The 26,896-nt window shown below is 56.0% G+C and overlaps 1 protein-coding gene and 1 long non-coding RNA gene across 8 annotated transcripts in view; one reads left to right on the top strand and one right to left on the bottom strand.

Moving 5' to 3' along the window:
* Window positions 1-26,896, top strand: part of IQSEC1 (IQ motif and Sec7 domain ArfGEF 1) — a 383,194-nt gene that overhangs the window by 328,097 nt on the left and 28,201 nt on the right. For all 7 annotated transcript variants that reach the window (XM_054504553.2, XM_064591477.1, XM_064591475.1 and 4 more), the window contains 2 exons: window positions 9,986-10,280; window positions 14,835-16,084. In XM_054504553.2, the coding sequence (XP_054360528.1) occupies window positions 9,986-10,280; window positions 14,835-16,084 (1,545 nt within the window). The remainder of the gene's footprint in view (window positions 1-9,985; window positions 10,281-14,834; window positions 16,085-26,896) is intronic.
* LOC135364452 (uncharacterized) lies at window positions 22,453-25,451 on the bottom strand. Its single transcript, XR_010411574.1, has 3 exons — window positions 25,329-25,451; window positions 24,681-24,840; window positions 22,453-23,173 (listed from the first exon to the last, which is right to left on the bottom strand). It is a non-coding gene; the product is annotated as an uncharacterized LOC135364452 (long non-coding RNA).

Genomic DNA, 26,896 nt, shown 5'->3' with positions numbered 1-26,896 from the left:
GGTGAGAGCAGAGGAGGGACGTGGTCAGAGTTGTGTTTTAACAGGATCCCAGCTGCTGTCTGGAGAAGGGTGGAAGGGTGTAGTAGGCTGTGGCAGCAACATAGGGAAGAGGTGAGGGCAGTGCAAACCAGGCTGGTGGCTGGGGGCAGGCCAACGGGTCAGATGTTGCCCCTGCAGTGGGGTGTAAAGAAAAGAGACTTGCCAGGAGCTACTCTCAGATTTTTGGCCCGAGCCGCTGTGAGATTAGCAATGCTCTCAGCCAAGGTCGGGGAGGCTGCCGGAGGACCTGGCCTAGGGTTGGGGGAGCACAGGAGCTCTGTGTGGAGCCTGCCTTTGAGCGGTCTACTCGTCATCTAAGGGGTGGTGCTGGGCAGTCAGATGTTGGGGTTTTTTGGTGCTTTTGTGATTACTGTATATCCTCATTAAAGCAAATTGAGTAACTAGTTAGAGCAGGAACCCACCTGACTCCCCTCCCCACCCCCACCTCCACCTCCACCAAGCCCTGCTGGGGCACCTCTTGGATTATCCAGAAAGCTCATCACCTCCCTTGCTGTAGATACGGAGCTCCTGGTTAACCAGCCAGAAGTCACGTTGAGCATGTGTGCCTCATGTGGTCTCACACCCTAAATCTTTTCACAACCCCGGCCCTTCCGTCCCAGGCTTGGCCAGTGTCTGGAGGCTCTAAGCCCAGGGCTCAACCTCTCTGCCTGCGTGCGTCCCAGGGACCCGTTGCCGTGGCCTCTCCTAGAACTCTCACTGGCTTTGCAGCCTAGGATCGCGTCCCTTCCTGCTCACCACTCATTCCTGAGGATACTTCCTTCTGGTTGCGTTCGTCCTGACCCTGCCCCCCAGGGGAGATGCCCAGCCACTCCTCCCAGCAGGGACAGAGCTTTGGGGTGTTCCTGGGTGTTCATAAGTCACCTCGGTCCCCGGCAGGCATCTGTCCTCCCAAGAACCACTTACCAGGTGTGGTCCGGCCTATAAGGCTGTAAGCATCTTGAAGCTGCAGCCTTTCCTCTACCTCCTCTCCCCACCCCAACGAGGGAAGAAGGTGTGGAGAGCCTCCCTCACTTCCCTAGGGAAGTCTTCTCTGTCCCCTTCTTGCTGGGCATACCAGCTGTGTGTCCCTTTACACATTCCCTCTTCCCTTGAAACATGCCCCTCTGTGTCCTTGCACCCTGCTCCTTATGGCCAGGCCAGCCCTTGGGGGATGCCTCCTGGCTCCAGGGACTTTTCACAGAGTGGGAAGGACTCGGAGAATGTCGCACAGCTGGGTCCTGGCTCTGCCCCGAGCTCTGCAATCTTGGGCAAGCCACAAGTCCTTACTGAGTCTCCTCGATGGGATCATTGCAGGGATTAAATACGTGGATGTGGTTTGTGCGAGGGCTCCCATGTGGCACAGTGGGTGTGTTTGTGCGGTGACCCGCCCTGAGCCACAGCAGTCCCTGAAGACTGGTTTTCTAGACCCTGTTGGAACACCTACACCACCCCCTGAGGCAGCCCCTTCCCCAGTAGCTGAACTGCTGAAAAACTACTTCCCTGAAGCTGCCAGGCTGCCTTCACCCTGCTTCTGGTTCCGCAGACCTGCCTGCTCCCGTTGCCCCAGGATGACCCTGCAGAGATCTAGGGGTTGTGGCTGGTCCCAAGGCTGCCTTTCTCCAGCTGAGCCCTCCCTGCTCTTCCTCAGAGGACATGGTCTCCTTTTCCTTCCCACCTTCACCTCCTCCCTAGACCCTGCCCTAGTCTGTCTGCATACTTCCCTGAGGACCTGGAACAGAGCAAACCGTCCCCTTCCCTGGCCTGAGTGATAGACCTCAGTTAATATGGCCTGGGTAGCAAAGAGCTATAGAAGCTCCACAACAGAGCATGTGAGGGCTAGGAATGAATTGTCCCGGCTCTGGCCTAGACTCCCTTTCTGGAAATCAGAAACCCTGAGAGCAGAGCATGGGGGAGGCCACAAGGCCTGGAGACATGAGGGGCATCCGTATTTCAGGAGGCTGTTTGGCTCTGGCCCGTGCAGACTGCCAGCAGTCAGTGTGGACCGAGGCTCCTGGCATGGGCATTTAACCATGGGCAGGCTTTCAGAGCACTCCTTCCTCCAGCGGGGGACCCAGCCCACTCTCAAGAGAGCGGCTTCGCCATGTGATATGACCATAGCTGGCCACACACACAAAGCCAGGCTTATTTCTCTCATGACCATGCACAGCCCCAAGACCCCTAGGCTCTGGACCCCAACCCTGGATCCCCAGCATATCAACTGCATGCTTTTCCTCGGGGCAGCCGGTTGGCCGAGACACCCACTTGGGGTCAAGTCCCAGCCCTGCTGTCCTGCAGGGGTGACCTTGGCCCAGTGACTCAACTCCACTGAGCCCCAAGCTCAGAAGGCACAGCTCCCTCCTAGCTCCCAGGGATGGTAGTTGGGTCATAGGCTATGTTTGAACACAAAACGCAGCACCTGGGCTGTGTTGAGGAGAGTTACTTCCAGAGGAGAGTTACTGCTGCTAACCCACCCGGTGTGTGTGCACAAGTGTGCATGTGTGTGAGTGACTAAGAAGTCACGTAAGCACAGTGAGTAAACGCGCAGACTCAAGCCACACTGCCTGGGTTCTAGCCGTATGACCTTGGGGTTGAGCTTAACCTCCTCTCTGTGCCTGTAGGGTGGTTTAGAGAACTGAGTTACATAGAACACTTGGAAGACCACTAACTATATACACATTAGCTGTTACTACCATCAGCGTCATCGATGTTGGGGCGAACAGCCAGCCCCCTGACAAGAGGGTCCCTGCTTCCCCCGTGCCCCCTTGCCTCTCTGCCCAGAGCCGCCTCTAACTAACATTTTTCTTGAGAAAAGTCATTCATGACTTCACAAGCCATAATTAGAGACATCCGTGGCCCGAGTGGCCGAGGGCCCCCTGGCCCTGACTCACTCCCCAGCTAGAGTCAGGACGTGGCGTCTGGGCCATGGGGCCCGGGTCGCTTTCTGGGACTCTGCCGCCCTCCCTAGGGCCTCATCACCAGTGACTACGGCCCATGGCCGGAGGCGGCTGTCTGCGCCAAGACAGGCCCTGCAGCAGGCAGAGGCGGGTGACCCTGGCTCACACACTGGGCCTGTCTGCTCCCCACCTCTGGCTGCCGGGACGTGTAGGTTAGGCCAGCCGGGTCAGTCAGAATAACCAGAGCCGGCAATTACAAAGTGCCTTTTATGAGCCAAGCAGTCTTTTAAGGACTTCCTCTGTGTTAACTCCGTTAAGCCTCATAGCAGTCTTGTGAAGTCGGGACTCTGCCCCCATCTTACAGGAAAGGAAACTGAGGCATAGAAGTATTCCTGCCCCTGGTCACACAGTTGATAAGCGGCAGAACCCCGACATCTGACTCAGAGGCTGCCATAGGGAGCCTGTCCAGCCCCCTCACTTGGTGGAAAGGCACAGGGATACTGCCGGGGAAGAGGGGAACTTTTCAAAACATGTTCTTAGTTCTTATGTTTTTCATCATCCTTGGGCAGTCAGAAACTCTAGATGCTGTTCTGTAGTGATCCAGCCATTTCCCCCGCATAAAAACCACGCACACACCAGCCTCCAGCAGAGGAAGGCATGTTGGGAAAACTGGAGAAGGGGGGGAGGAGTTTGGGGTCACTTTCCAGGGACACAGGGCTCCGAGTCCCCAGGCCAGCAGGGGAGGGCTGGGGACACATCTCTGTGTAGTTCCAACTATCACCTGGACAGCTGTGCTGGGCCAGGCCCACCTCTAGAGCCCCACTGTGCATGTGTGGAGCTTTCTCGGCAAGGAGCCAGTCTTGGTCCCTGTCTTTGCAGGACCAAGCCCCATGGAGCAGGCTCTCGGGGGGGGGGTGGACCCTCACACTCTCTTTCTCCAGGTAATCTACACTGTGACAGAGTGTGGGAATGGGGGCCCCACTAGGCAGGGGGTGGCCCCATGCAGGAAGTAGGATTTGAGCCAGGACCAGAGTGTGGCCCCTCAGAGGTAGACTACTCCAAGTGACGGGCAGGGGGGAGCCACAGGGTGGGGGTGCACATTCAGACTGTCCGTAGCAGCTTCTAGCAAGTATAGGAGTCCTTTTGCTCTATTTCTGACAGGTGTCTGACCTGCTACAGCTTGCACACCTCCAGTGACAGAGAGCTCACCACCTCCCAAGCAGCCCTAACCACGTGAGAGCATTCTTTTGTCAGGTTGGGTGACCTTGGTCATGGTTCTGTCCACGGAAATCTGCTCCCTCCTCTTGTCAGCCTGTCAGAGGCTTGATGATAGGCATCATCTCTCCCCTCTGGCTGCTTTTCTCCTGGCCAGGCAATCCCAGCTTTTGGTGAGAGGTGGTCTCCAGACCTGGAGATTTATTCCTGGCATACTGTAATTTGGGGTTGGCAAGTAGACTTCACGCCACGCGCCCGCTGGGGTCAGTCACGTGGAGCACGGGGTTGGAAGATGTGCGGGAGGGAGTCTGTGATCAATTAGCAATGTCGGCCAAGCGAAAGTGGGGCGAGCAAGTGCCCCCGGTTTGTGATCTGCACTCTGGGGCTCTAGACGATCAGTGCAGCACCCGGACACGGTCCTCTGCGGTGATCTGAGAGCCGTAGCGGCCGCAGGGCTGTTTTTGCTTCTGGCTTTGTATTAATTCGTGTTAGCGACTGGCTTCCCAGCCGTGTCACAGCATTGGCTCATGTTAAACTTATGGTCAGCCAAAAAATCCTGTCTTTTTCCTTAGAACAGCCATCCATCTTCCCCCCTGGACTTGACATTGTTTCCATTATATGGATATATAAGTAATTTAAATCAATCCCTTGTTGACGGGCATTTAGATTATTTCCAAATGTTTATAATTAGAACCAACACTGCAGTGAAATTCCTTGTATTTACCTCTTCGCAGATTTGCTTGTTTCCTTAGCGTGAATATCTAGAAGAGGGATTACTAGACCAGGAGCATCTTCTGAGAGTGCTGGGCAGCAGCCACCCAACTGTCGTAGAATGTTCCAGAAACGCTAAACTGTCAGGGACTGTCAGGCCCTTGGAACAGGTGCCCGTCCCACTCCCTGATTTGCATATGGCCCAGGCCTCTGAGAGAGACCACGAATGCCATTGTGTGGTTTAGGACCCACTACAGTGTTCAGGCCTGGCTGATGGACAAAGGTTGTGGAAGAAGCTTCCCCAAGGGAACTGACCTGGGGGATGAGACGTTGAGCTCCAGCCAGGAAATCACTGTGGTGAAGAAGCAGTGTGCAGGGTGGGCTGCTGGTGCAGGAGGCTTGGGTGGCAGCAAGGGGGGCCGGAGGGGTTGCTGGGCCAGGGCTGGTGGTTCCCTGACCCCCAACTCCCTGCTGTGTCAGGCGTGGACATCATATAAAGCAAAGATCTATGGGGTGTCTGATCTGCTGTGGGGAGGGAGAAGATGACTGTTCTGTTCACACTCCCCCAGGAAGGAACTGGGGGCAGAGCTGAGTCCTAAGCAGGACAGGGGGGGCTCGGGGTTCAGGGTGTTGCTGTAAGTAAAGCATCTTTATGGATTCTGCCAGAGCCTCTGCCAAATCGAGTGGATTTGATAGCGGTTTCTAGCTAGTACTCTGAAAAAGTTATACCAACTTAGACTTCTGAAATGCCTGTTGCTGCCCATACTCGTCAACACTGGGCATTTTCACTTGACAAAAATGATATTTCTGTGAACCAGCTGTCTGGTGCAGATTTCAGGACTCTCTTTTTATGTCTAATAGTGTGTAGCTTCTGATTATCTTCTGGCTTACGGTGGGTTCTTAAGCTACATGCAAGCACTCATGCATTTCTCACTTTTGTCCACTCCTGTACTGGGGGGCAATGTTTGTGATGGGGTCATGCTGGCTGCAGGAAGTTGGCCTGGCCATTTCGGTTCTGATCAGGGTGGTCTGAGGCTGGTGGTGATTTTGGTGGGGTGGAAGGCCTGCCACATTGTACCAGTCAAGGGGATACGGTTCATGTAGATTCAACAGGACTTGGTGACAGACTGAATGGGGCAGGGGCGGGAGCTGGTGGTGGGGGAGGGACTGAAGAGATGATGCCCAGGATCCTGGCTTCGGGTCACTGCATGACAATGGAGAAAGATCACGAGTTTGGTTTGGGGCACATAGGAGGTCTGGCAGGGATGATGCAAGATGCTGTTCCAGGACCCAGCCAACAGCAGGCATGGGGAAGTGCCTTCACTCATTTGGCAAGTATTTACTGAGCACTGTTAGCCAGGCACATGTGTTGGCACTTGGGAAACATCAGTAAGCAAAACAGACAAATTACCTCCATCCTTCTAGAACTTATATAGTGACATGGGAGACAGCAAACCAAAAAACAGGATAAATATATTACATGTTTTGAAGTGATGATGATCATCAAAGATTTAAAAAAAAAAGAAAAAGGCAAAGAAAGAGACCAGGAATCTTGAGGGGGAGGGAGCTGCGATTTTAAATCTGGTGATGGCAGAGATCTGGGGAAGAGTGTTCCAGACAGAGAGAAGAGCCGGTGCAAAGGCCCTGAGGCAGGAGCATGCCTGACCCCTTTGAGCAGAGAGAAAGGAAGCCAGTGAGTCAGGAAGTCAGAATGAGCAAGGCAGGGAAGGAGCCAAGATGAGAGCAGCCGAGGTCAGGCGTTCAAGGACATTGCAAGGACAGGGTCTTCTAAGTGTGATGGGACCAGGGGAGGCACTCAATCTTACGTTTTATCAGAGTCACAGTGGCAGCCTTGGGGAAGAGAGAGGCAGGGGGACCATTGAGGAGGCTGTTGTGATAATCCAGGGAGCAGGGATGGTGACCTGAGCCATCTGCTAAGAAGTGGGCGGAGCCTGGGTGTGTTTGGAAGGTAGGGCCGATAGGGGAGAGGAGACTGGAGTTGCTGTCATGGTGAAGAGAAAGGCTGCAGGTGACTGTCAGATCCCTTCCCTTGGCTCTGAGGGGAGGCTTGGCCCTCTCTCTCTAGCATGTTCTAGAACCTGCTGGCTTAAGACAGTTGGGAGCCAGGTAATGCCCAGAGCCGGAATCCTGGACTGGCACAGCCCCAGAAAGTGCTTGCCTCCCACCAGCCACCTCTGTCCCTGTCAGGTCACGACCCACCAGCCACCTCTGTTCCTGTCATGTCATGACCCACGCTGACATCCTGCTCATGTCCCCAGCCATTGAGGCAGCCAGGCTCTTCCCCACTACCAAGCAACATACAGCCCTTGAGTTCAGTAGCTTGTCACCTGCTTCTCTTTCCTCAGCCCCTTCTGCCCCAAACCACAGCTGTCAGGTAATGATGACAACCCCTCAAATTCACAGACTGACCCCTGCCCCATCCCCACCACTATCAGGAAGAATGCGCCTTTGCCTGTTCACTTACTTTGAGGCCCAGTGAGCAAGGCCTAGGTAGGGGGTTGAATCCCCCACAGACATGAGAGGTGGACACTGCTCCTTTATCCCGGGGCATGTTGGGGCAGTACGACGAGGGTCCCAGCCCACCACTCCCTGACAGAGCCACCATGAGGCACAACGGAAGGGCTTCCTGCTCTGAGGATTGCCCTTCAGTCTCCCCGTGTTTCTGTAAACTCGTGGTTTTGAGACTGTTTTAAAACCTTCTGAGCAGAGCCCTGGCTGCTTGTCTTCAAGGATGAGATTTTGTTTCCTGTCAGCCTCTTGCTCGGAAAAACAGACTCTGCCCCTGACTAAAGCATTTCCAGTATGGGGGATGTGTGTGTGGAAATACTTCCTTATGAGATGCTCACAGGCTGCACAGAAAAGGTGAGGCAGGGAGGCGTATGGGGCCAGAGTGAAGGCAGGGGCTTTTGGTTGGCTGTCCGTGGGTGGGCTTGCTTATCGACTGCCTGCAGGTCTGATAGGGGGATTCCCTCTCTCTTTCATACAACTACTGATCAAGCCACCGAGTATTTATTGTCAAGTATTATTCAAAGCTTTATCAAAAGAATGAGAGAATTTTTAGCTCTGCTGGTCCCCATCCTTCTCCCCCACCCGACACATATACAGGGGGCCCAAAGGAAACTGTTCTTGGGAACTGTGATGTCAGGAGAGTCTTGAAGGGTGGGTATTCCTCTGACACCTTAAAAGCATCTAGTCCATCCCACATGGATAATGGACAGGGAGACAGGCCTTGAAATGAGCAGTGACCCACCCTGATTCACAGCCAGATCAAGGCAAAGCACCCAGAGCTCTTCCCCAAGGAAAGACCTTTGTCACTTTGTCACACTTTAGCTTCTGGGGAGCAGGATGGGATGTCCTTTGTCACAGGACACCAACTGCATGTCCTCAGAGGTCAGAGCCAGTTGATGGGGCGGAAGTCCTACAGTATTCTTGAACTACAAGTTGGAAGGCAAGCACGGGGGTTTGCAGCCCATCCCTGGCTCGGGGCAGCATTGGAACCACAGGGCAGGCTGCTTCCCTCTGCCCCCATTCTGAGTCTGTCTCTCCCAGGAGTCTGTAAACAGTCACATTCTATGCTCACAGGGCAGCCCTGCCAGGCCTTGTGATGTGACTGGAAGCAGAGCTGGGCAGGGGGTAGACCAGTTGGCCTCAAGGCTTTTGCACCCAGGGTGTTCCCATTGGTCTGAAGACAGGACTGTGGAGGAAGGACCGCAGTCTGGGAGGGGGTGCAATGTTCCCTTCTCTCTTCTGGGCCCCTTCCAGAGAGACCCCCTGCCCTGGCCCTAGGGATCAAATAGAGGGTCTTTAAAGGTTGAGTGATATCCTGCAGGGACAGGGAGATGGCAAGGCTTGACCAGAGAGGCTACTAGAAGCTGTGTTAGAAACAACCTTGCCTCTTTGTGCTATACTAAAAAGGAGTCTGCAGCAGGAACCAATGTCCATTTTCTGAGTTCCTGACTTTGGGATGAGTAAGCCATCCAGTCCTTCTCTGTCCCCCCCAGTCTGGCGCTTGGAATGTTGAGAGGGATGTCTGTGTCCTGGGAATGAGGCACAGCGAGGTGGAGGGGTGCACACCCCCCCCCGCCAGGTCTTGGAGTCCCACCAACTTGGGCTTTGATCTCAACTCACCCACTCACTACCTGTGCGACCACAAGCAGGTCCCTGTACTTCTATGGGCCTCAGTTTCTGCACCTGGAAAAGGGGAGTTAGTAATTCTTTCTTTGCAGACTAGTTTTAAGATTTAAAAAAAAAATGTATGTACAACACTGTATTCATTCCCAAGCCTGCTGTAACAAGGACCACAGACCGGCCGGCTTAAACAACAGACATTTATTTTCTCACTGTTCTCACTGTTCTGGAGGCCCAAAGTCCAATATCAAGGTGTCGGCAGGGCTGATGTCATTGAGGCCTCTCTCGTTGGTGTGCAGAAGGCTACCTTCTCCCTGTGTCCTCACGTGGTCATCCCTCTGTGTGTGTCTGGGCCCTAATCTCCTGTTCTTAGAAGGACACCAGTGACATTGGATCAGGACCCTGACGGACCTCATTAACCTAACTATCTCTTTGAAGACCCTGTCTCCTCCACATTCTGAAGTACTGGGGGTTGGGACTTCAAGATATCAATTCTGGGGGGACATGGCTCAGCCTATAAAAAACCCTCCAGTGCCTGACCCTTAAGTAGGTATATAGTAAAAGAGTCACTTTTGTGAATGTCTGTTTAAAATAAGAACAAAAATACAAAAATCAGTGGTTTACTTAACCCAGGTGGTGGGAGTGAGGGAGAGAGGGTGACCAGATCCATTTAGTTGGTTAGCAGATTTTCACTGACCACCTACTACTGCGGGCCAGGCCCTGCTCTAGGCACTGGGGCCCATCAGTGCACATCGTGGGTCGAACCTCCGTCCTTGCAAAGCTGACGTTCTCATGTAGGAGACGGACAGTAAGCAAAGTCAATCAGTAAAGTGTGTCAGGTACCAGCCGGCAGTGTGGGGGACACTGCGGGGCTGCCTCTTGAGCGTGGCTCCCTCCCACCTCCTGGTTCCCCACTGGGCCCTGGGCTCTGGTCTCCCACTCACAGGAGGCCTCTCTCATCTCTCCGTCCCCTGCAGCGTGGAGGGCGAAGCCCCCAGCAGCGAGACCGGCACGTCGCTGGACAGCCCGTCAGCCTACCGCCAGGGCCCCCTCGCGCCTGCTTCCAGCCTGAGCCCCGACCGCTACGAGCACACGTCGGTGGGAGCGTATGGGCTGTACTCGGGGCCGCCGGGACAGCAGCAGCGCACACGGAGGCCCAAACTGCAGCACTCGACCTCCATCCTGCGCAAGCAGGCCGAGGAAGAGGCCATCAAGCGCTCGCGGTCACTGTCTGAGAGCTATGAGCTCTCCTCCGACCTGCAGGACAAGCAGGTAGGTGGGGCCCGCCGCGCAGGGACAGGCAGCCGGGGCAGCTCTGGCTGGAGATGGGTGGGTGCCCGGCCCTTTGCTGGGGCGGCCAGAAGCAGCAGGAGGCTCGGCTCTCCCACACGCTGGAGTCCGGTTAAGTGTACTTGTGCTAGGAACGTGGCCTTCGCCTCAGCCCAGGCTCCCCGTCTTGCTCCGCCCGACCAGCGGAGGTGCCCCGAGTGAGGGGACTGGAGGGTCAGGACTTGGCCTCCGCCCCACTCACCGTCCTCATGGCCGTGCACGCAGGTGAGGTGGCCAGACACTGAATGTCTGAGGTCCCAGGAGAGGCCTGAACCCTTAGGGGGTCCTCAGGAGGAGTCCCCGAGAAGGGCAGGAGGTCCGTTTACAACATAAATAGCACACACCCCGTAAAGAACACCAAGCCCATCCACAGCCAGCAGGCGAGGTTGCTTATTATATCTCCTTTGGTTTACGACTCTGTTCTCGTGGGAAACGGCCTCGCTGAAGGCTCGCTTCCTCCCGCACGGGCCTTGGCCCAGACCCACCGTGGGGTTGGCACCTGTGTGCAGGACGAGGAGGTTGCACAGCCTGCCCGCTTGGCCGGGCTCCAGGGAGGACTAAAGATAGCCTCTTGGGGTTGAGGGGGAGGCCTGTCCTGGCTGCGTGGGGGGTGGGGGGCAGAGGGAATGAGCGACCCCTGGGCGGGGGGCAAAGAGCTCTCACTTTTAGGGCCTCAGGGGTGCAGGCACCAAGAGGCCCTTGAATAAGAATTCTTGGGTGAAACTGAAGGCAAGTTTCAGGCTTCAAGAGAACCTCAGGCTGTGGCAAGCAGCAGTGCAAATGTGCAGGACCAGGCTTATCTGTCCAGCCTCCCCCAGCTCCTGGGCCGTCTCCTCATGAGTCCTAGGTGGTCACATTGACCCCTTGCCTTGCCGCCCTCTCTTTGCTCCCCAGTCTTCCTCTTTGTCTTTTACCGAGCAGAGGTCTGGGCCTGATGTGGCACCTGACTTCCAGGAGTGGTGCAGGTACTGCCCACGTTGGGTCTTTCCTCCCCCCAAGCCCCCTGACAAAGTCCCCTACCAGCCCCCTCCTCTCCCTGTTCTCAGTGCTACCTCTCAGCCCTGATTCTCTTCATCCTTCTGCAGATGGCCCCTTGTTGGGCTGTGGGAGCAGATACCGCCCCCCCCCCCGCCACCGTGGCACTTGGCTCCGTGGCCAGGCCCACAGCAGGGGAAGACCACGTGGTCTCTGTTCCATTTATCACTTACACCCAGATCCAAAGTGGATCAGAAGCAGTTGATAGTAAAAGACCTCCAGCAGAACCGTTGAAACAAGTGAGGATGTTGAAGACCTCACAGAGGCCTATGGAGATAACCATCTGCTTCATATGGGCTTACTGTGGCACAGCTGTTCATTTTGATCCCATGCACATTAACCAAATGCACACCATGTGCCAAACACTGTGCTCAGTGCTGGGGAGTCAACAGTGGACAGGGTGAGGCCCCAGATCTTGAGCTGACACTTTGGTCCAGGAGATGGACCCCACAGGCAAATTAGCAATAAAAACAGTTTAATTCCAGAGTATGATACAAACTCCAGAGATTATGAAATAGGGGAAAGAAGTGGAGTGATTGTGAGAGGTGACAGCATTGGATAAGGGCGGTGGGGAAGACCTCCTCAAGGTGGCATCTGAACTGAGTGTTTGAGGAAGGGGCCTTGCAGGAAGCAGTAACGCCAGGTGCAAAGGCCCTGAGGCAGAACAAGGGTGGCGGGGAAGAGGTGGTGAAAAGGTGAGAGGTCCCCTGAGCTATTGAGCTTCCTGGCAATCAAAGCAAGAGTGGCAATAGGACAGATTACCTGGGAACTGCCAGGTGAAAGTAGGATGCACAATTCCACGAGGAGTTAAAGTTGGGGAACACAAAGTCCCGTTTAGTGAAGGGAGCGCTTTGGCTTCAGGGCCTCCACACCTTCTGGTGGTTTCCTATCAATGAGAGCAGGAGTCCTGAGTCATGGAGAGGTGGTAGTTCTGCTTTGTGGAAGGGCGTTCCTCTCTGTTCCTTATCCCTCCCCCGCAGTTGAGAAGTGTCCTTTTAAAGGGAGAGTGAGGGCTAGAGGTCAGCTCCGCATCACTTCCCAGAGCCTCTATCCTCCGAGAAGGGGGATCCCAGAGCCCCTCTGCAGACTGGATGTCACGTGAGTATCGGGTGAGGGTGATGTACAGCAGGTGAGCACATACAGATTGGATTCCCTCTCCTGCACCCCAATAAACTTCCAGACTGGGCCTCGGGTCCATTGGGGCCCAGAAGGAGGAATGACCACCGTGAGTCTGGGGGATGCATAAGAGCTGGCCTGGGTCAATTTATGTCCTCCAGGGAAGACCAGGAAGGAGGGACTGGGAGGGGATTTGATGACAACACAGAGCCAATTTCTGCCTTTCCAAAGTCCCTCTTCTCCCCCCCCCGCAACTCCTCCCCCCAGATTTGGGGAGCCGGTCTCAGACAAATAGGTCGCTGCTTGGTTTTCTAGGTCCAAAGTCAGCAGGAGAGAAAGAGCCCTGAGTGAGCCCTGGGCCTAAGCTGGTGGTCCTGGTGTCATGACTGCCCCCAAAGGTGACATGAGAGGGGCCAGGCTACCGGCCTTGATGGGCAGAGGAGAGAGGGCTTCCCAGAGCTCAGCCTTGGGCCCTTTATCGGCCCCGTTGGCTTTCAGAGCTCCACTCAAAACCCCAAAAAAACAGTCTGCTTACAGATGTGGAAGTGAGGTCATCTCTTTGGATGTTGTTCAGTAACTTCAGGGCAAGAGAAAAAACAGACCCACCCTGGCTGACTCTGGGCCCAGAAAAGTCGTTTTGATCCACCCACCCCCCTCCAACACACACACACTATACCCGCTCCTCCTATGAAAGGAGCTGCTCTGCCGGGCCTTTTGCTCCCTCTCCTGCGGGCCCAGAGAGCTGGTATCCCTGACGTGGGTGGCCTCCCAGAGCCGGGACGTGAGGGGCCGGGACCTGCACTGCGGCATGTGGGGCTCCAAGCCCTCTGTTCCCAGCCCACCCCACAGCGGCTCTGAGCGACCCTCTCCCCCGACTCGGGCCTTGGCTTGGATTTGCTCGGCATCTGTTTGGTTTTATTTCAGTTAAGTATGTGTGTCTGTCCGTTCTCCCTGACAGACTCTCTGCTTCTTGAGGGCAGGGACCTTATCTCTCTGTGCCACCAGCTTTGGTGTGATGCCCGGCACGGCATAGGCCGGCGGGATCTAGACAAGCAGGGTGTGGTGCTTTGCCTCCCTGGCACAAGTGTGCCTTCCTCCTGAGGGCCTTAGGTCTCTCCCGGCCCCACATCAGGTGCCCCCTCTGCCCAACACCCCAAGAGCCCTGGCTTCGCAGAGAAGCCAGTTCCTTATCTTGAATTTTCTTTGATTCTTACAGGGTAGGCTCCCACTTTATGGGCATGTTTTCACGCAGGAGCAAGGCACGGTTAGCAGCCCTTGGGGTTGTCCTTGATCACCAACGGCTGGCATGAGCCTCAGGGCTTTGGGAGGCTGGTGTGTCACACAGGGGAGCCCCAGGCAGTGCCACCTGCCTGCAGCCCCGCCCCATCTCTGTACCTCATCACGGAGAGGGGCCATCAGGACCTGGGGTGCCAGAATGACAGCTGTGAGCTGGGTCACTTCTCTGGGCCTCAGTTTCCCCATCTGTCCAGTGAGGGGAGTTGGGGACCCCACAAACTGTAAAGACCTTCCAGGAATGCAGCTGAAGGACTTCTAGCCCCAGCTGTCCCTGTGCTTGGCATGTGCTAAGCACTTGTGTCTGTCTCATCAGGTGCTCACCACGGTCCTACGAGGTAGGGCTGAGTACCGTCCCCACTTTACAGATGAGGAAACAGGAAGCGCGCGGCCCCAAGGCTTGCTAAGAGTAGCACAGCTAACGAGGGGCAGGGCCAGGCTTAGAGACCGGGCATGTGGCCTGGAAGCCTGCTCCCCACTAAGGTGATTCCCTCAGGCCTCCCTGAAACTCAGTGACACCCTCCCAGCTGGTAAGAGCACATGGTGGCTGCTGTAAAGAGGAAGTGAGACCAAAAGCCTGCAGCCAAGGCTTGGCATCCAGGATCTCACTGAACTCTTTGGCTGGTCTCTTAACCTGCTCGTGCCTCAGGTTCCTCTTCCCTGGAGGGGCTGCCTGCACCTCATCCAGCATCTCCCAAGTTTCATTAAACCACAGGCCACAAGATGCACTGGGGCCAAAGGTTTTTGTGGTTAAAGAAATTTGGGAACACGCCACCTTTTAAAGGTTCTGGAAAGTCCTGCAGGGAACATCCTTGCTTTCACTTCAACATGGGGCTTCTCCATCTTACTTGACCCGGGGAACCCCTGTCTTGCACAACCTCACGGGCAGGCCTCCGCGGTCGCCATAACCAACTTTGGGATGCTCCAAGGCCTTTCTGGATGGTGTCACCGCGGGGCTGGGCCGCGGGCACGACTGTGGGTGGACATGGCGCTGCACCAGCACACGGGGTTGTACTCACTAATGTCCTGTCCGCCCCCCCCACCCCCGACCAGGTGGAGATGCTAGAACGCAAGTATGGGGGCCGCCTCGTGACCCGCCATGCGGCCCGCACCATCCAGACGGCCTTCCGTCAGTACCAGATGAACAAGAACTTCGAGCGCCTGCGCAGCTCCATGTCGGAGAACCGCATGTCGCGCCGCATTGTGCTGTCCAACATGAGGATGCAGTTCTCCTTCGAGGGCCCGGAGAAGGTGCACAGCTCCTACTTCGAGGGGAAGCAGGTCTCGGTGACTGATGACGGCTCTCAGCTGGGGGCCCTGGTGCCATCCGAGTGCGGCGACCTTGGCGAGCCACCCACCCTCAAGTCTCCCGCCCCGTCCAGCGACTTCGCAGACGCCATCACGGAGCTGGAGGACGCCTTCTCGCGGCAGGTGAAGTCACTGGCCGAGTCCATCGACGACGCCCTCAACTGCCGCAGCCTGCACGCCGAGGAGGCACCGGCCCCTGAGGCAGGGCGGGCCCGGGACGCCGAGCCCAAGCCGGCCCTGCACGGCGTGGACCACCACAAGCTGGATGAGATGACAGCCTCGTACAGTGACGTCACCCTGTACATCGACGAGGAGGAGCTGTCACCGCCCCTGCCCCTGTCGCAGGCGGCGCACCGGCCGCCCAGCACGGAGTCGGACCTGCGGCTGCGGGCCGGGGGGGCCGCGCAGGACTACTGGGCGCTGGCTCACAAGGACGACAAGGGGGACACAGACACAAGCTGCCAGAGCACACCGTCGCTAGAGCGGCAGGAGCAGCGGCTGCGGGTGGAGCACCTCCCGCTGCTCACCATTGAGCCGCCCAGCGACAGCTCCGTGGACCTCAGTGACCGCTCGGACCGCAGCTCGCTCAAGAGGCAGGGCGCTTACGAACGCAGCCTGGGCGGGCCACAGGGCAGCCCCAAGCACGGCCCCCTGGCCGGCCCCCCCAAGAGCCTTCCCCGGGAGGAGCCGGAGCTGCGGGCCCGGCCCCCCCGGCCCCTGGACAGCCACCTGGCCATCAACGGCTCGGCCAACAGGCAGAGCAAGTCAGAGTCCGACTACTCGGATGGGGACAACGACAGCATCAACAGCACATCCAACTCCAACGACACCATCAACTGCAGCTCTGAGTCGTCGTCCCGCGACAGCCTGCGGGAGCAGACACTCAGCAAGCAGACCTACCACAAGGAGACCCGCAACAGCTGGGACTCACCCGCCTTCAGCAACGATGTCATCCGCAAGAGGCACTACCGCATTGGCCTCAATCTCTTCAACAAGTGAGTGCCTGCCAGCCCCGCAGGACCGAGTGGGGCGGGCCTTCCTCCTACGCCCCGGGGCCTTTGCACACACCGAGGGTTTAAAAGAGCATGTGTGAGGGGGTGACGCTGCGCTGACGGGGCCTGTGGCAGCACCTGGCACGGCGCTGCTGTCGTAGAGGAGACTGGACCCGGTGAGTGGGGGGCCCAACCCCTCCCAAGGGCCCTGCCGTGGGGATTGCAGAGGCTCACAGGCTGAGAAGCAGCTGAACGAGGGGTTTCTCTGGGACAAAGCAACACGGGGACAGGAGTTCAGGGCCCTGTCGGTGCCTAGAGCAGCACCCAGCACAGAGTAGCTTCTCAGGAAATGTGAATGTGAAGGCTGACGGCGCTGTGATGGGGTCCGCGTGTGAGCAAGATCTCCCAGGGCAGGTGCGGGCTCGGCTCGGAGGCACGTGTCGGGGGAAGCAGGACACAGATAAGCCTGGTGCTAACAGATGTCTCAGCAAGGTCCTTTGGGAGATGTGTGAATTGGGTCTGTTGAGTGGCCGCTCCCCACCAGGAGTTCTAGAAAGGTGCTGTGGGGGCAGTCCTGAGAGCAGATTTAAGGAGGGAGACGGGTATTTAAAGCAGGCTATTCTTAGGACGGCTGAAAATAGCAAGCGGAAGGGGAGGAGGCCGCATACTCCCTTGGAAGGGACGCTGCCGGGCTCTGGTTATTAAACCTCATATTTCACATCGTTTCCATCCATGGGGCCTCTGGCATTGGGGGTCATCGGACGTCAGCCTGGCGCTGACTCCTCCAAGGTTGGGGACACAGCCAGACTGCCTGGTGGTGACCGACACACATCCGCTGCACTTCCCCCACTCTCTGCTTCCTCTTTGAGATGGAGGAAGACTTGGGGGCACTTTTGAGCCATCCCTGCTACAAATGGGAGTGCTGCGTTATCTCGGGGACTCAGGCTTGTCCCAGATGGAGGGTATAGGGAACAGGACATTTACATGTGAGCGGCCAGGGGGCTCTGGGTCACTGGTCCTCACTCAGCTGAGAACTATGAGTCTCAAGCACCCGGGTGCTCTCTCCCGAGACTCCCATCAGCCCGTGGTTCACGGCACGTAGGGACAGCCTTACCGCTGCACGAGCTGTGGCCAGAGCAGCATGTGAGCAGGAAGGGCCATGTTCTGCTGAGCCCATCCTGAGCTCTGTCCCAGAAGTCTGCTCCCACCTGCTTCTGGGCATAGCCAGCTCCCGAGTCATCTTAGACCCAGGCCAGGGCCCTCCTGGGCAGGGGGCCGAACTGACCGGGGGGCTCCCTTAGTGCCCAAGCCCACCGCACGCCTGTCAGCTTCCGGGGATGTCCTGATGTGGGGGTCCCAGCCGGGTCGACAGGTAGAGGCCAGAAAAAACAGTCCCTCCACCAGCCAGTTGTGGTCTGTGTAGATTCTCTCTAAGCTCTGTTTTTAGTTATGTGCGCGGTATAGGAATACATTCCCCGTGGAAAATGAAAGCCTTCCAGTTAGGATAACATTCCCTCTGGCTCTTGTCATTCTGGAATCTCTCCTCCCAGATCTTTATTCCGTGCATGTGTGTGCTCTTCGGAACTGCAGACAGCTGTGGTTCAGAGCACAGCTCCAGGGCCAGACTGCCCGGGCTCACAGCCTGGCCTTTCGTCTGTACGGTGGGGCTGGGCCCAACAGTGTCCACCTTGCAGGGTGTGAGTTGGAAGGAAGCAGGTATGTGAAGTGCTTGGAGCAGTGCCCGGCATCGAGTAAGTCCTCTCCCAAGTGTTAGCTGCCGCTGTGGCCTTGCTGGTGTTATCTGGGGCCTGCGGTTGTGGACATCATCTCACTGAGATATCACCGCACGGCTTGCTGTTGGAGATCTCCACCCCCCCACCCCACCCCCACCCCCGCCCCCGCTCCGCCGTCAGTGTGCATGGGCCACCTCCCTCCCCCTCCCGCCTGCTGCTGTGTAGTGGTCCCTGGTGTGCCTATCCATATTACTGACATGGCCACTTGCTTCCACTTCTTCATAACTACCAACCATAGATGACAAGGAGTGTGGATCTATTCTTTACATACACTCCCAAGAGAGTCTGTAGGGAAGCTAGCTAAAAGCGGAATTAGGTAGGCAAGTTTTTCACTGGAAACTTACTCTTTAAAAGGGGGCTCTACCCATTTCCTCTCTTCTGCCTATGGATCTGAGAGGTCCTCTTTCTCCCATATGCTTGGCAACACTCAGTGTTCTCTCCCCACCCCCAATCAAAGGGTAGACATAGTTGTCTCTTGGTCATTTTAGTTTGCATTTCCCAGCTTCTTTTTTTTTTTTTTTTTAAGATTTTATTTATTTGACAGAGAGAGACACAGCGAGAGAAGGAACACAAACAGGGGGAGTGGGAGAGAGAGAAGCAGGCTTCCCACGGAGCAGGGAGACCGATGCAGGGCTCAATCCCAGGACCCTGGGATCGTGACCTGAGCCTAAGGCAGACACTTAATAACTGAGCCACCCAGGCCCCTCCCCCTTTTTAAGTAATCTCTACACCCAACATGGGGTTTGTACTCACAACCTTGAAATCAAGAGTTGCATGCTCCTCCAACTGAGCCAGCCAGGCGCCCCCAGTTCATATTCTTTGCTCATTTTTCTCTCAGGTTATTTGTCATGTTGATTTACTAGTAGTTCTTTATTTGTCGGGGATACTGATCCTTTGTAATTATAAACATTTTCTTTCTGTCTGTCACTTGTCTTTAAAATTTTTTTCTTTTGAGATCTAATTCACATACTGTAAAATTCACCCTTATAAAGTATACAGTTCAGTGGTTCTCAGATATATATGTCTTTTAACTTTGTGCTCTTTCATCTAACACAAGTTTTTTAATTTTTTGTGTTTTTAAAATTGAGATAATTGCTATCTAACATCAGTTTCAGATGTACAAGGTAATGATTCAATTTTTATGTATATTGCAAAATGATGACAAGAAGTTGTTACCATCCCTCACCACATATAGTTAGAATTTTTTTTCCTTGTGATGAGAACTTTTAAGATTTACTGTCTTGGCAACTTTCAGATATACAATCCAGTATTATTAAGCACAGTCACCATGCTGTACAGGAAGATTTTAATTAGCTAAATTCGTATTTTCTTGTTTTGTTTCTTTGGCTTTTCATGTTTTTTATTTTAAAAGGGACTCTGCCGGGGCGCCTGGGTGGCTCAGTCCGTTAAGCGGCTGCTTTCGGCTCAGGTCATCCTCCTGGGGTCTTGGAATCAGGCCCCACATCTGGCTCCCTGCTCAGCAGAGAGCCTGTTTCTCCCTCTCCATCTGCCTGTCACTCTGCCTACTTGTGCTTTCTCTCTGTCTCTCTCTCTGTCAAATAAATAAATAAAATCTTTTAAAAAAATAAAAAATAAAAAATAAAATAAAAGGGGCTCTGCCCATGGGGCACCTGGGTGGCTCAGTTGGTTAGGTGTCCAACTCTTGATCTCAACTCAGGTCACAATCTCAGGGTCGTGAGTTCAAGCCCTGCATTGGGCTCCACACTGGGCATGGAGCCTACTTAAAAAAAAAAATAATAAAAATAGTAATAATTAAAAGGGGCCTGCCCCAAATCATCAATACAGTGATAATAATTAAAAGGGGCTCTGCCCCAAATTATAAGTATAGTTTTAAAAATATTTTCTTTAGTGTATTTGCATGCCCTTAGGACTTAAAGCTGAAATTTGTTTTGGAGAACCACACAAGATGAGGGGTCCAACTTTTTTTTTTTTTTTTTAAGATTTTACTTATTTATTTGTCAGAGAGCACACAAGCAGGGGGAGCGGCAGGCAGAGGGAGAAGCAGGCTCCCCGCTGAGCAAGGAGCCCAACGCGGGACTCGATCCCAGAACCCTGGGATTTTGACCTGAACTGAAGGCAGACATCCAACCATCTGAGCCACCCAGGCGTACCCCAACTTTTATTATTCTGTAAAGATTAGCCAGTTGTTTCCAAACTATTTACTCAACAGTCTGTCCTTTCTTCGTTGACTTGAAGTTCCATCTAATTCCTACATGAATGGGACCTTTTCATTCATTCAGCAGCTATTTATTGAGCGCCTGTAACACACCAGGCAGTGTTTTAGGGGCCCGGGACAGATCAGGGAACAGAACGAAGATGCTTGCGAAGCTCCACATTAATCGTTCCAGGACCTGTTCGTTCCTCCACGAGCATCAGACTTGGTTTTCACATGTTTTCTTATGAGGGCAAAACCCCCTCTTTTGTTCTTTTTAAAAATCGTCTCGGCTCTTTTGGGTGGGTATTCTTCCATGTGAATTTTGGAATCCGCTTAGTAAGACCCACGAGCAACCCCGGCCGACTTTTTGCCCGTGTTGCCTTCAGCTCAGAGATCACTTGGGGGAGTCGGTGTTTTTACAGCGTTGCGGTCCGGCCACAGGTGGCTACTGAAGTTAAAGTTCACTGAAACTTAACACGAATCCAGTGCCTCTGGCGCCCTAGCCACGGTGCAGGTGCTCACTGGCCACCCGTTGGCCGCCGTGCCTGACGGCGCCGATCTAGCACAGTTCGGTCGCCGCCGATTGTGCTCATGGACAGTGCTGGTCTAGAGCACTGAGGGACAGTCAGCAGCAGGTCTGGCTCCACTCGGGGTGTGGGGCAGAGTGGGGTGGCTGGCCTCCAGTGGCAGGTGCCAGTGGACTCCATGTGAAATTGCCCCCTGCCCACCAGGGAGGCTCCGGGGCTGGGAGAGTGCACCAGGCTTCCTCCCGGCTCAGCCCTCACCACCTCCCTTCCCAGCCTCCCAGCCCGGCCCGCACCCCCGACTGCCTCCCGGGCCTGCCCGGCCCCCCACCTCCTTCCAGGAGTAGGCCTTCCCGACAGAGAACAGTCAAAGGTAACGGCAGTGGCTGATAGTTCCATGTGCTTAGCCTGTGCCAGACACTGTTCCACAAGCTGTCTTGCTCTAAGTCCCGTTCTCCTGGGGGATAGAGCCTCTTACTAACCCCATTGTGCAGACAGGTAGACGGAGGTCCCACGCGGGCCACCTGCCTGAGGTCACACAGCCAGCGGGGTGGGCAGGCTAGAACTCCCACCGCCCCACCGGCTCCAGTGTGGGAACGGCCACTGCGCCTGTAGCCGCATGTACCCCCATCAGCTCACTGGGCCACGGGGGTAAACGGAGAGCTCAGGAGGCAAAGCCACACCACCCACGGGAGGCCGCATGGCCCTGGAGCGGTGGTCCTTGGGCCGCCACAGTGGCAGGAGCCTGGGTCAGTACCCCCATAGCCCTGATGGGGCCCCCCCTTCCTGTGCTCCACACACATGCTCAGGGACACGGGCCTCAGTGCGTCAGTCACCTCTTTCATGCCCCTCTCGCTCTGGCAAAAGCCCAGGTGACTGTAGCCCCAGGCAGCCTTGTCCCAGGTGGACCAGGCCAGACTTCTCCCACCTCTGGAAGAGTGTGCTCATCCCCAGAGCTGCCCTCGTCCATGAGTGATTACCTCGTCTCTGAGGGGCATGTAAGGTAGGGCCTCAACAACCACTCGCTGTGATGGTGTGCTAGGACTCTTGGCTTGAGCTGGGAGCTGTTCAGGGGGGCCCCTGGGGTCCCTTGCAGCCCAGCCTCCCTCCCACCTAGGGCCCAGCCCCTGGGGCCTGCCGGGTGCCCCCCTGCCTGTCATTCCTTTCTGCAGGAGGGAGGCGGAGAGCCCTGGTGTGAGTCTGGGGTGCTCCGAGATTTCACCCTTCCTGCATCCTTGGGCAGTCAGCTGCTCTCTACCTGCATGGGAAGCAGGCTCAGAGGCCACAGAGCTGGGCCGGCCTCTGTCAGTGAGCAGCAGAGCTGGGGGTGGGCTCCCGATCTGCTAGCCCCAACTCTGTGCTCCTCACATGTGAGGTGTTTCTTGTGAGTAATGAAAATACCAATGACAGCAGCCAGCCCATATGAACATATCAGGTCCCAGGCACTGTGCGGAACACTTCATGTGCGTCAGCTCACTGAATCCTCACAGTGACCCTGTGACACTTGGCTCTAGGGAGCCAGGGCTCAGAGAGGTCAGGTGCTAGCTCGAGGCCACAGAGCCAGACATGCTGGCTCCAGGGTTCCGGTGAAAGATCAGCTCTCTCTGGAGCACTTTGAGCTACTAAGAAGGAGGCTGGGTTCCCATTCCCCTGGACATGAGCTACCCATCCAGCCCATGGCCCTCACCACCCTCACAGCCCTGGGGGTCCGTGGCCGTGTCCTGGGTCTGGGGTGGCTGGTGCTGAGTCTCTCAGGGAAGAAAACCGTGCCAAGGCATGCCCTGCAGGGCAGACAGTCATGTTGAAGGGTAATTCCTCCACCTTCTCTCTATAGTAAGGGCAAGCCCCATTCAGCTTGCACTCCCGGCATCAGGAAGAGCTTTGTAAAAATCAGAGCTGCATGAAATACAGTCTGAAGAGGTGGTGAGCTTGCTGGCCCTGGAACTTTGTGAGCAGATGGAAGGCCGTCACTCCTTTGTAGGACACTGGGGGCATTTGAGCCTGGATTACGGAATTGAAGGGCACTTCCAGACATGCAGAGATTGTCCAAGTACCAAACTTGCTGAGTCCCTCCTCCCGTGGTCAGCTGAGACCAGTCACAGGGACGGCTCAGACTTCTGACCGCAGAGGATCTTCGGGCACCATAGGTAAACAGACCCTGTGTTGGTCTCTGTTAATCAGGGCCTTCTCCATTGCAAGTGACAGGAACCCAGTCAGATTGGTGTAAGCAGAGGCCTTACTGGTTCTGGACCTGAAAAGCTGCTGGGCATCTCCGGGCCGTTTTCCCCAGAGTCGTCTCCTGCCAGTGCCCCACCAGGGCAGGAGGCCTGCCAGCCGTCCCGGGGTCATGGTTCAGCCTCACAGCAACCCCGGCAGGAAGAGCGCTTCTCCTCTCTCGTCGGCCCCTGCTGGCTCGCTCCAAACTGCTCGTGGTGTTCGGCAGGATTCGGGGCTCTGACTTGCCAGGCTGGGAGTGAGGTCAGCCCGCGGGGTCAGGGGGACAGAGTGGGTGGGGTGGGAAATCCGGAGGCCAGCTAGATGCCAGGCAGGGAGGTGTGGACAGCCGCCCACTTGCACGTCTCTTCAGCTGCTCGGGCAACTAGAAACGACAGGAGAAGCCCGTTGTTGACATGCAGACCCCTACTGGGACAAGAGCCTGCAAAGCACTCAGCTTGGGACTCCAGCAAGTGGGTGATCCATAAGTGTGGTGCCCAGCCTTGTAACTGCCCTCCTGGAGCCCCACAAGCTCGGCGTCCCTACTGACTGCTGGTGGCCCGGGGACAGGAGATGCACGTGAGAGATGCCACTGGTGCGGTCTACACGCACTCGCCTACCACAGCCAAGTCTGAATCAGCAGCTGACGTGGAGCAAAGCCGGCCCCGCCTGGCGACCGACAGCAGGACCAAACTGTGGCCTCTTCCATTCCAGCCTGTCCTGCTGACGCCTTTCAAGGACTCTTTACAGGGGGGCCCAGAACGCAGGGGCAGATCAGGTGTGGATGGTGCAAGTGTCCCCCTTGGCACCTATTGACTCTGGGCCCCTTAGAGAAGCGAGCTGGCTCAGCAGCTGGATAGATTGGCTTTTCAGCAGCAGTGAGGGTGGGGACAGCAGAGTGAAACTTTGGGGGGCTTCTCAGAGCAGAGGAGTGGGTTGAAACTCCCGGCACGCTTTCTGTCGCCTGGCAACCTGGAGCCAAGTTATTTGACCTTCCTGTGCCGTCTTTGCCTTACGAGTCAAATACAGCTTTTGCACTGATCATTCTTTCTAGCAGGGTCCCCCTTCCCGGCTCCCGGTTCAATGCCACCTCCCCAGGGAGGCCTTTCCTGATCATCCCTCCCACCCCTTCCAGCCGAAGTACACGCCTTCTCCAGGTTCCCATGGCAGCGCTTTGGTTTAGTTCTGCTTGTTGTTGACCCTCCTTTTGGAGCCATAGGACCAACAGTATTTTTTGAAGTCTCAGAGGCATTAACTCATTGAACCTTCACAGTACCTCTGCCGTGTGCACTGTTGCTGACCCCATTATACAGACGGGAAAGCTGAGGCACAGGGAGATTAAGTAACTTGCTCCAGCCTGTAAGTGGAGCCTGGGTATGAGTGCAGGCCTTTGACTCCAGAGAACATGTTATTTCCCTCCTTTACCATGCTTTTTCAAGGTGTTTTTCAAGGATGGGGACTTTGGACCACAGGCGTGCTAGCACAACCCCTGGCCCAGAACAGGGGCTCAATAGATGTTTGTGGAATGAATAAAGAAGTGAATCCAGGGGCAGAAAGCCTGGATCTTGTCCTGCAGGGGTTGGGAGGCCCTGGAAGGTCTTAAAACAGGGTCCTGGGGACACCAGCGAAGCCATGCCTTCTCCAGGGCTTCTGTTGGGTGTGCTCTGTGTGAGCCCGGCCCTCGCTGGACCTAAGGATCGGGAGCCGGATGAGCCCCAGTCTGTGTCCTCTTCTGTGTCTTTAGGGCCTGGGGTTCCAGACAGAAGTCCCGCAGCACCCTCCTAAGGAAGGAAATGTAAGGCCACAGCTGGGGAGGAGACAGAGCCCCACCACTGTGTCTGCCTTGGGGTGGAACTAGACGCCCGGTGACCTAGTTTCCTAGCCAGACTCACCCTTCTTAGCCAGTCTGGGTGGGCTCTGGCATGCTGACACAGCCCGGGTTATTCCCCTGTGGCGTCGGCATCCGTCACTGGCTGGCCAGGGGCTGTGCTCATCAAGTCTCCCAGGGACGAGACAGCAGGGGCGTCCTTTCCAGGTGGGCTCTCTGGGTCCCTGGGTCAAGGGAAAGCGCCATCAGGGATCATGGGGCTCCCATGGGGAGTGCCACGCACCCTTCTCTCGCAGTGCATTGGCCATGTGGTCCCCTAACTGCCACAAGGGTGGGCAGCATAATGACTCATCTCCTCACATCCCTGCACCCAGCAAGTCACTGTGTGTGCCGCTTAGCAGGATCCAGGGCACGTGCCCCTTCCATCAGCATGGAGTTCTGTGAGGGAGCAGGTGGGTCGAGGACCCCTGCCTGGCAGGCCCCCCAAGAGCACACTCGGGGCCTCACTGTCCTGTCAAGGTGGGCGGGGCCAGCAAGGGCCTGACAGGCAGGGGACTCACACCATCAGATGTCCAGTGCACTGGCTGAAGAGGATGGTGAAGGCTGGGCCATTCCCCTGCGTAAAGCCTTCCAGAGGCTTCCTTTGACAGCCATATTCATCCTGACCCTGGAGCTCCCAGTCTGGCCCGCACCCCCGACCCCAGCTCCTTACCTGCACCTCCTGCCGCCACATCCCTCCTTTCAGTTGCTCAGCAAGCTCCTGGTCACTAGTCAAGGCCCAGTGAGTTCAGATTCCTCTCTCCTGTGACCTCACTTGGAAACCTGCCAGGTGGAACCAGTCCCTCCCACATCGGGTTCAGACTCGGAGCTGGAGTCATCGGGTTCAAACTCGGGTCCACGAGCAATTATTGTCATCCCTACTCTGAGGCAGTGTTCGAAAATGGCTGCTTCTCCCCACCTCCTGCCTTGTAAGCTGGATGCCTGTGGGAAGCTCCTCAAGGAGCTCGCACTTCGGACCTAGCCTTGCTCTTTACAGAGCATGGTTCCCTCACTGCCCGATTCATAACACTCTAGGGCTTCTCATTGAACTCAGAGGAAGACCAGATTCCCCCTGTGGCCTGCACAGCTCCCCTCCCCCAGGGGCCCCTACTCTCAGCTGCCCTGGTGAGTATCTTTCTGGTCCTGGATCATGCAAAACCCTTTGTCACCTCAGGGCCTTTGCATTCACTGTTGCCTCCACCCAGAAAGCTCCCTAATAACTTAGGTTACTGCCCAGGGTCACCTGCTCAGAGAAAGCCTCTGATTCACCTGCAGGAGCCCCTCCTCTGCCCTCCAGCGATCATTCAGTCCCTTTGTCTTTTAGACCAAGGATTAGAGCCTGCCATTGTAAGGTGTTCCTGACCAGCCCCGGCTCTCTGCTGTCATCCTGAGCAGTACCTAGCAAAAAGTAGACTCTGGGTACTTAATCTGTGAAGAATCCTCCTTCCTGTGGTGTGTTCCACTCCCCTGCTGCGTTCTGCTCCGTATCCTGCTGTCCGAGATGCTGTGTGACGTTGGTGTAGAAACACGGGAGGGGTCCTAGTGGGGAGGGCAGCCAGCCCCCTGGGGAAGCAGGCCGGGCCTGGATCTGGGCCCCCAGGCTGGGTGGCTGACACAGGGTGCCTGAGTGGGGCGGCCCAGCCCAGCTCTCCAGTCATGGCCACACAGGGGCACAGGCCCAGAAGTGCCAGATGGCCTGATTTTTCAAGAGAAGCCGGAAATCTGGATTCTGGTTTGAGCTCTCCCAATTTCTACATGTTGGCAACTCACTAGAATTCCTTTCGCTAATGTCGTGTAAGCGAAAGAAGAGACGTCTGTGGGCTTGCCGGGGTGACCTCTGACCTAGAAGTTGAGGAAGAGGGAAGTGGGCACGGGTGGGGCCCCTTGGGGCTGGCGTGGAGCAGGGCAGTGAGGGAGCGTGAGCAGCCGAGGGGCTGGGGCAGCTCTTGATTGGCTACCCCAGAGTCCTCGGGGAGGAATGGGGTATGTGACAGGGCTGGGGGAGCCGTGCCAGGACCCAGCTGGCCAGCAGCCGCTCCCTGCCAAACTCCTGAAGGTGATGTTAGGGTGTGTGGTTATCCTGGGGTAAAAATAGCAAGGTCACCTTGCAGTGGGAGCTCTGCTTTTGCTTGCAGGTAGAAATACAGTATGTGCTGGATGCTGCTGTCAGTCCAGAGCCGCATGGTTTATGGGGACAGGTGGATACCCACTCTCGCTGCCAGGCTGCTAGGGGATAGCAAA

This window comes from Mirounga angustirostris, unplaced genomic scaffold (assembly GCF_029215605.1).
Source record: "Mirounga angustirostris isolate CCGP_5_RB_7025 unplaced genomic scaffold, mMirAng1.0.hap1 SCAF_1, whole genome shotgun sequence".
NCBI classification, from domain to species: domain Eukaryota; kingdom Metazoa; phylum Chordata; class Mammalia; order Carnivora; family Phocidae; genus Mirounga; species Mirounga angustirostris.
This window is presented reverse-complemented; position numbering and strand designations above follow the sequence as displayed.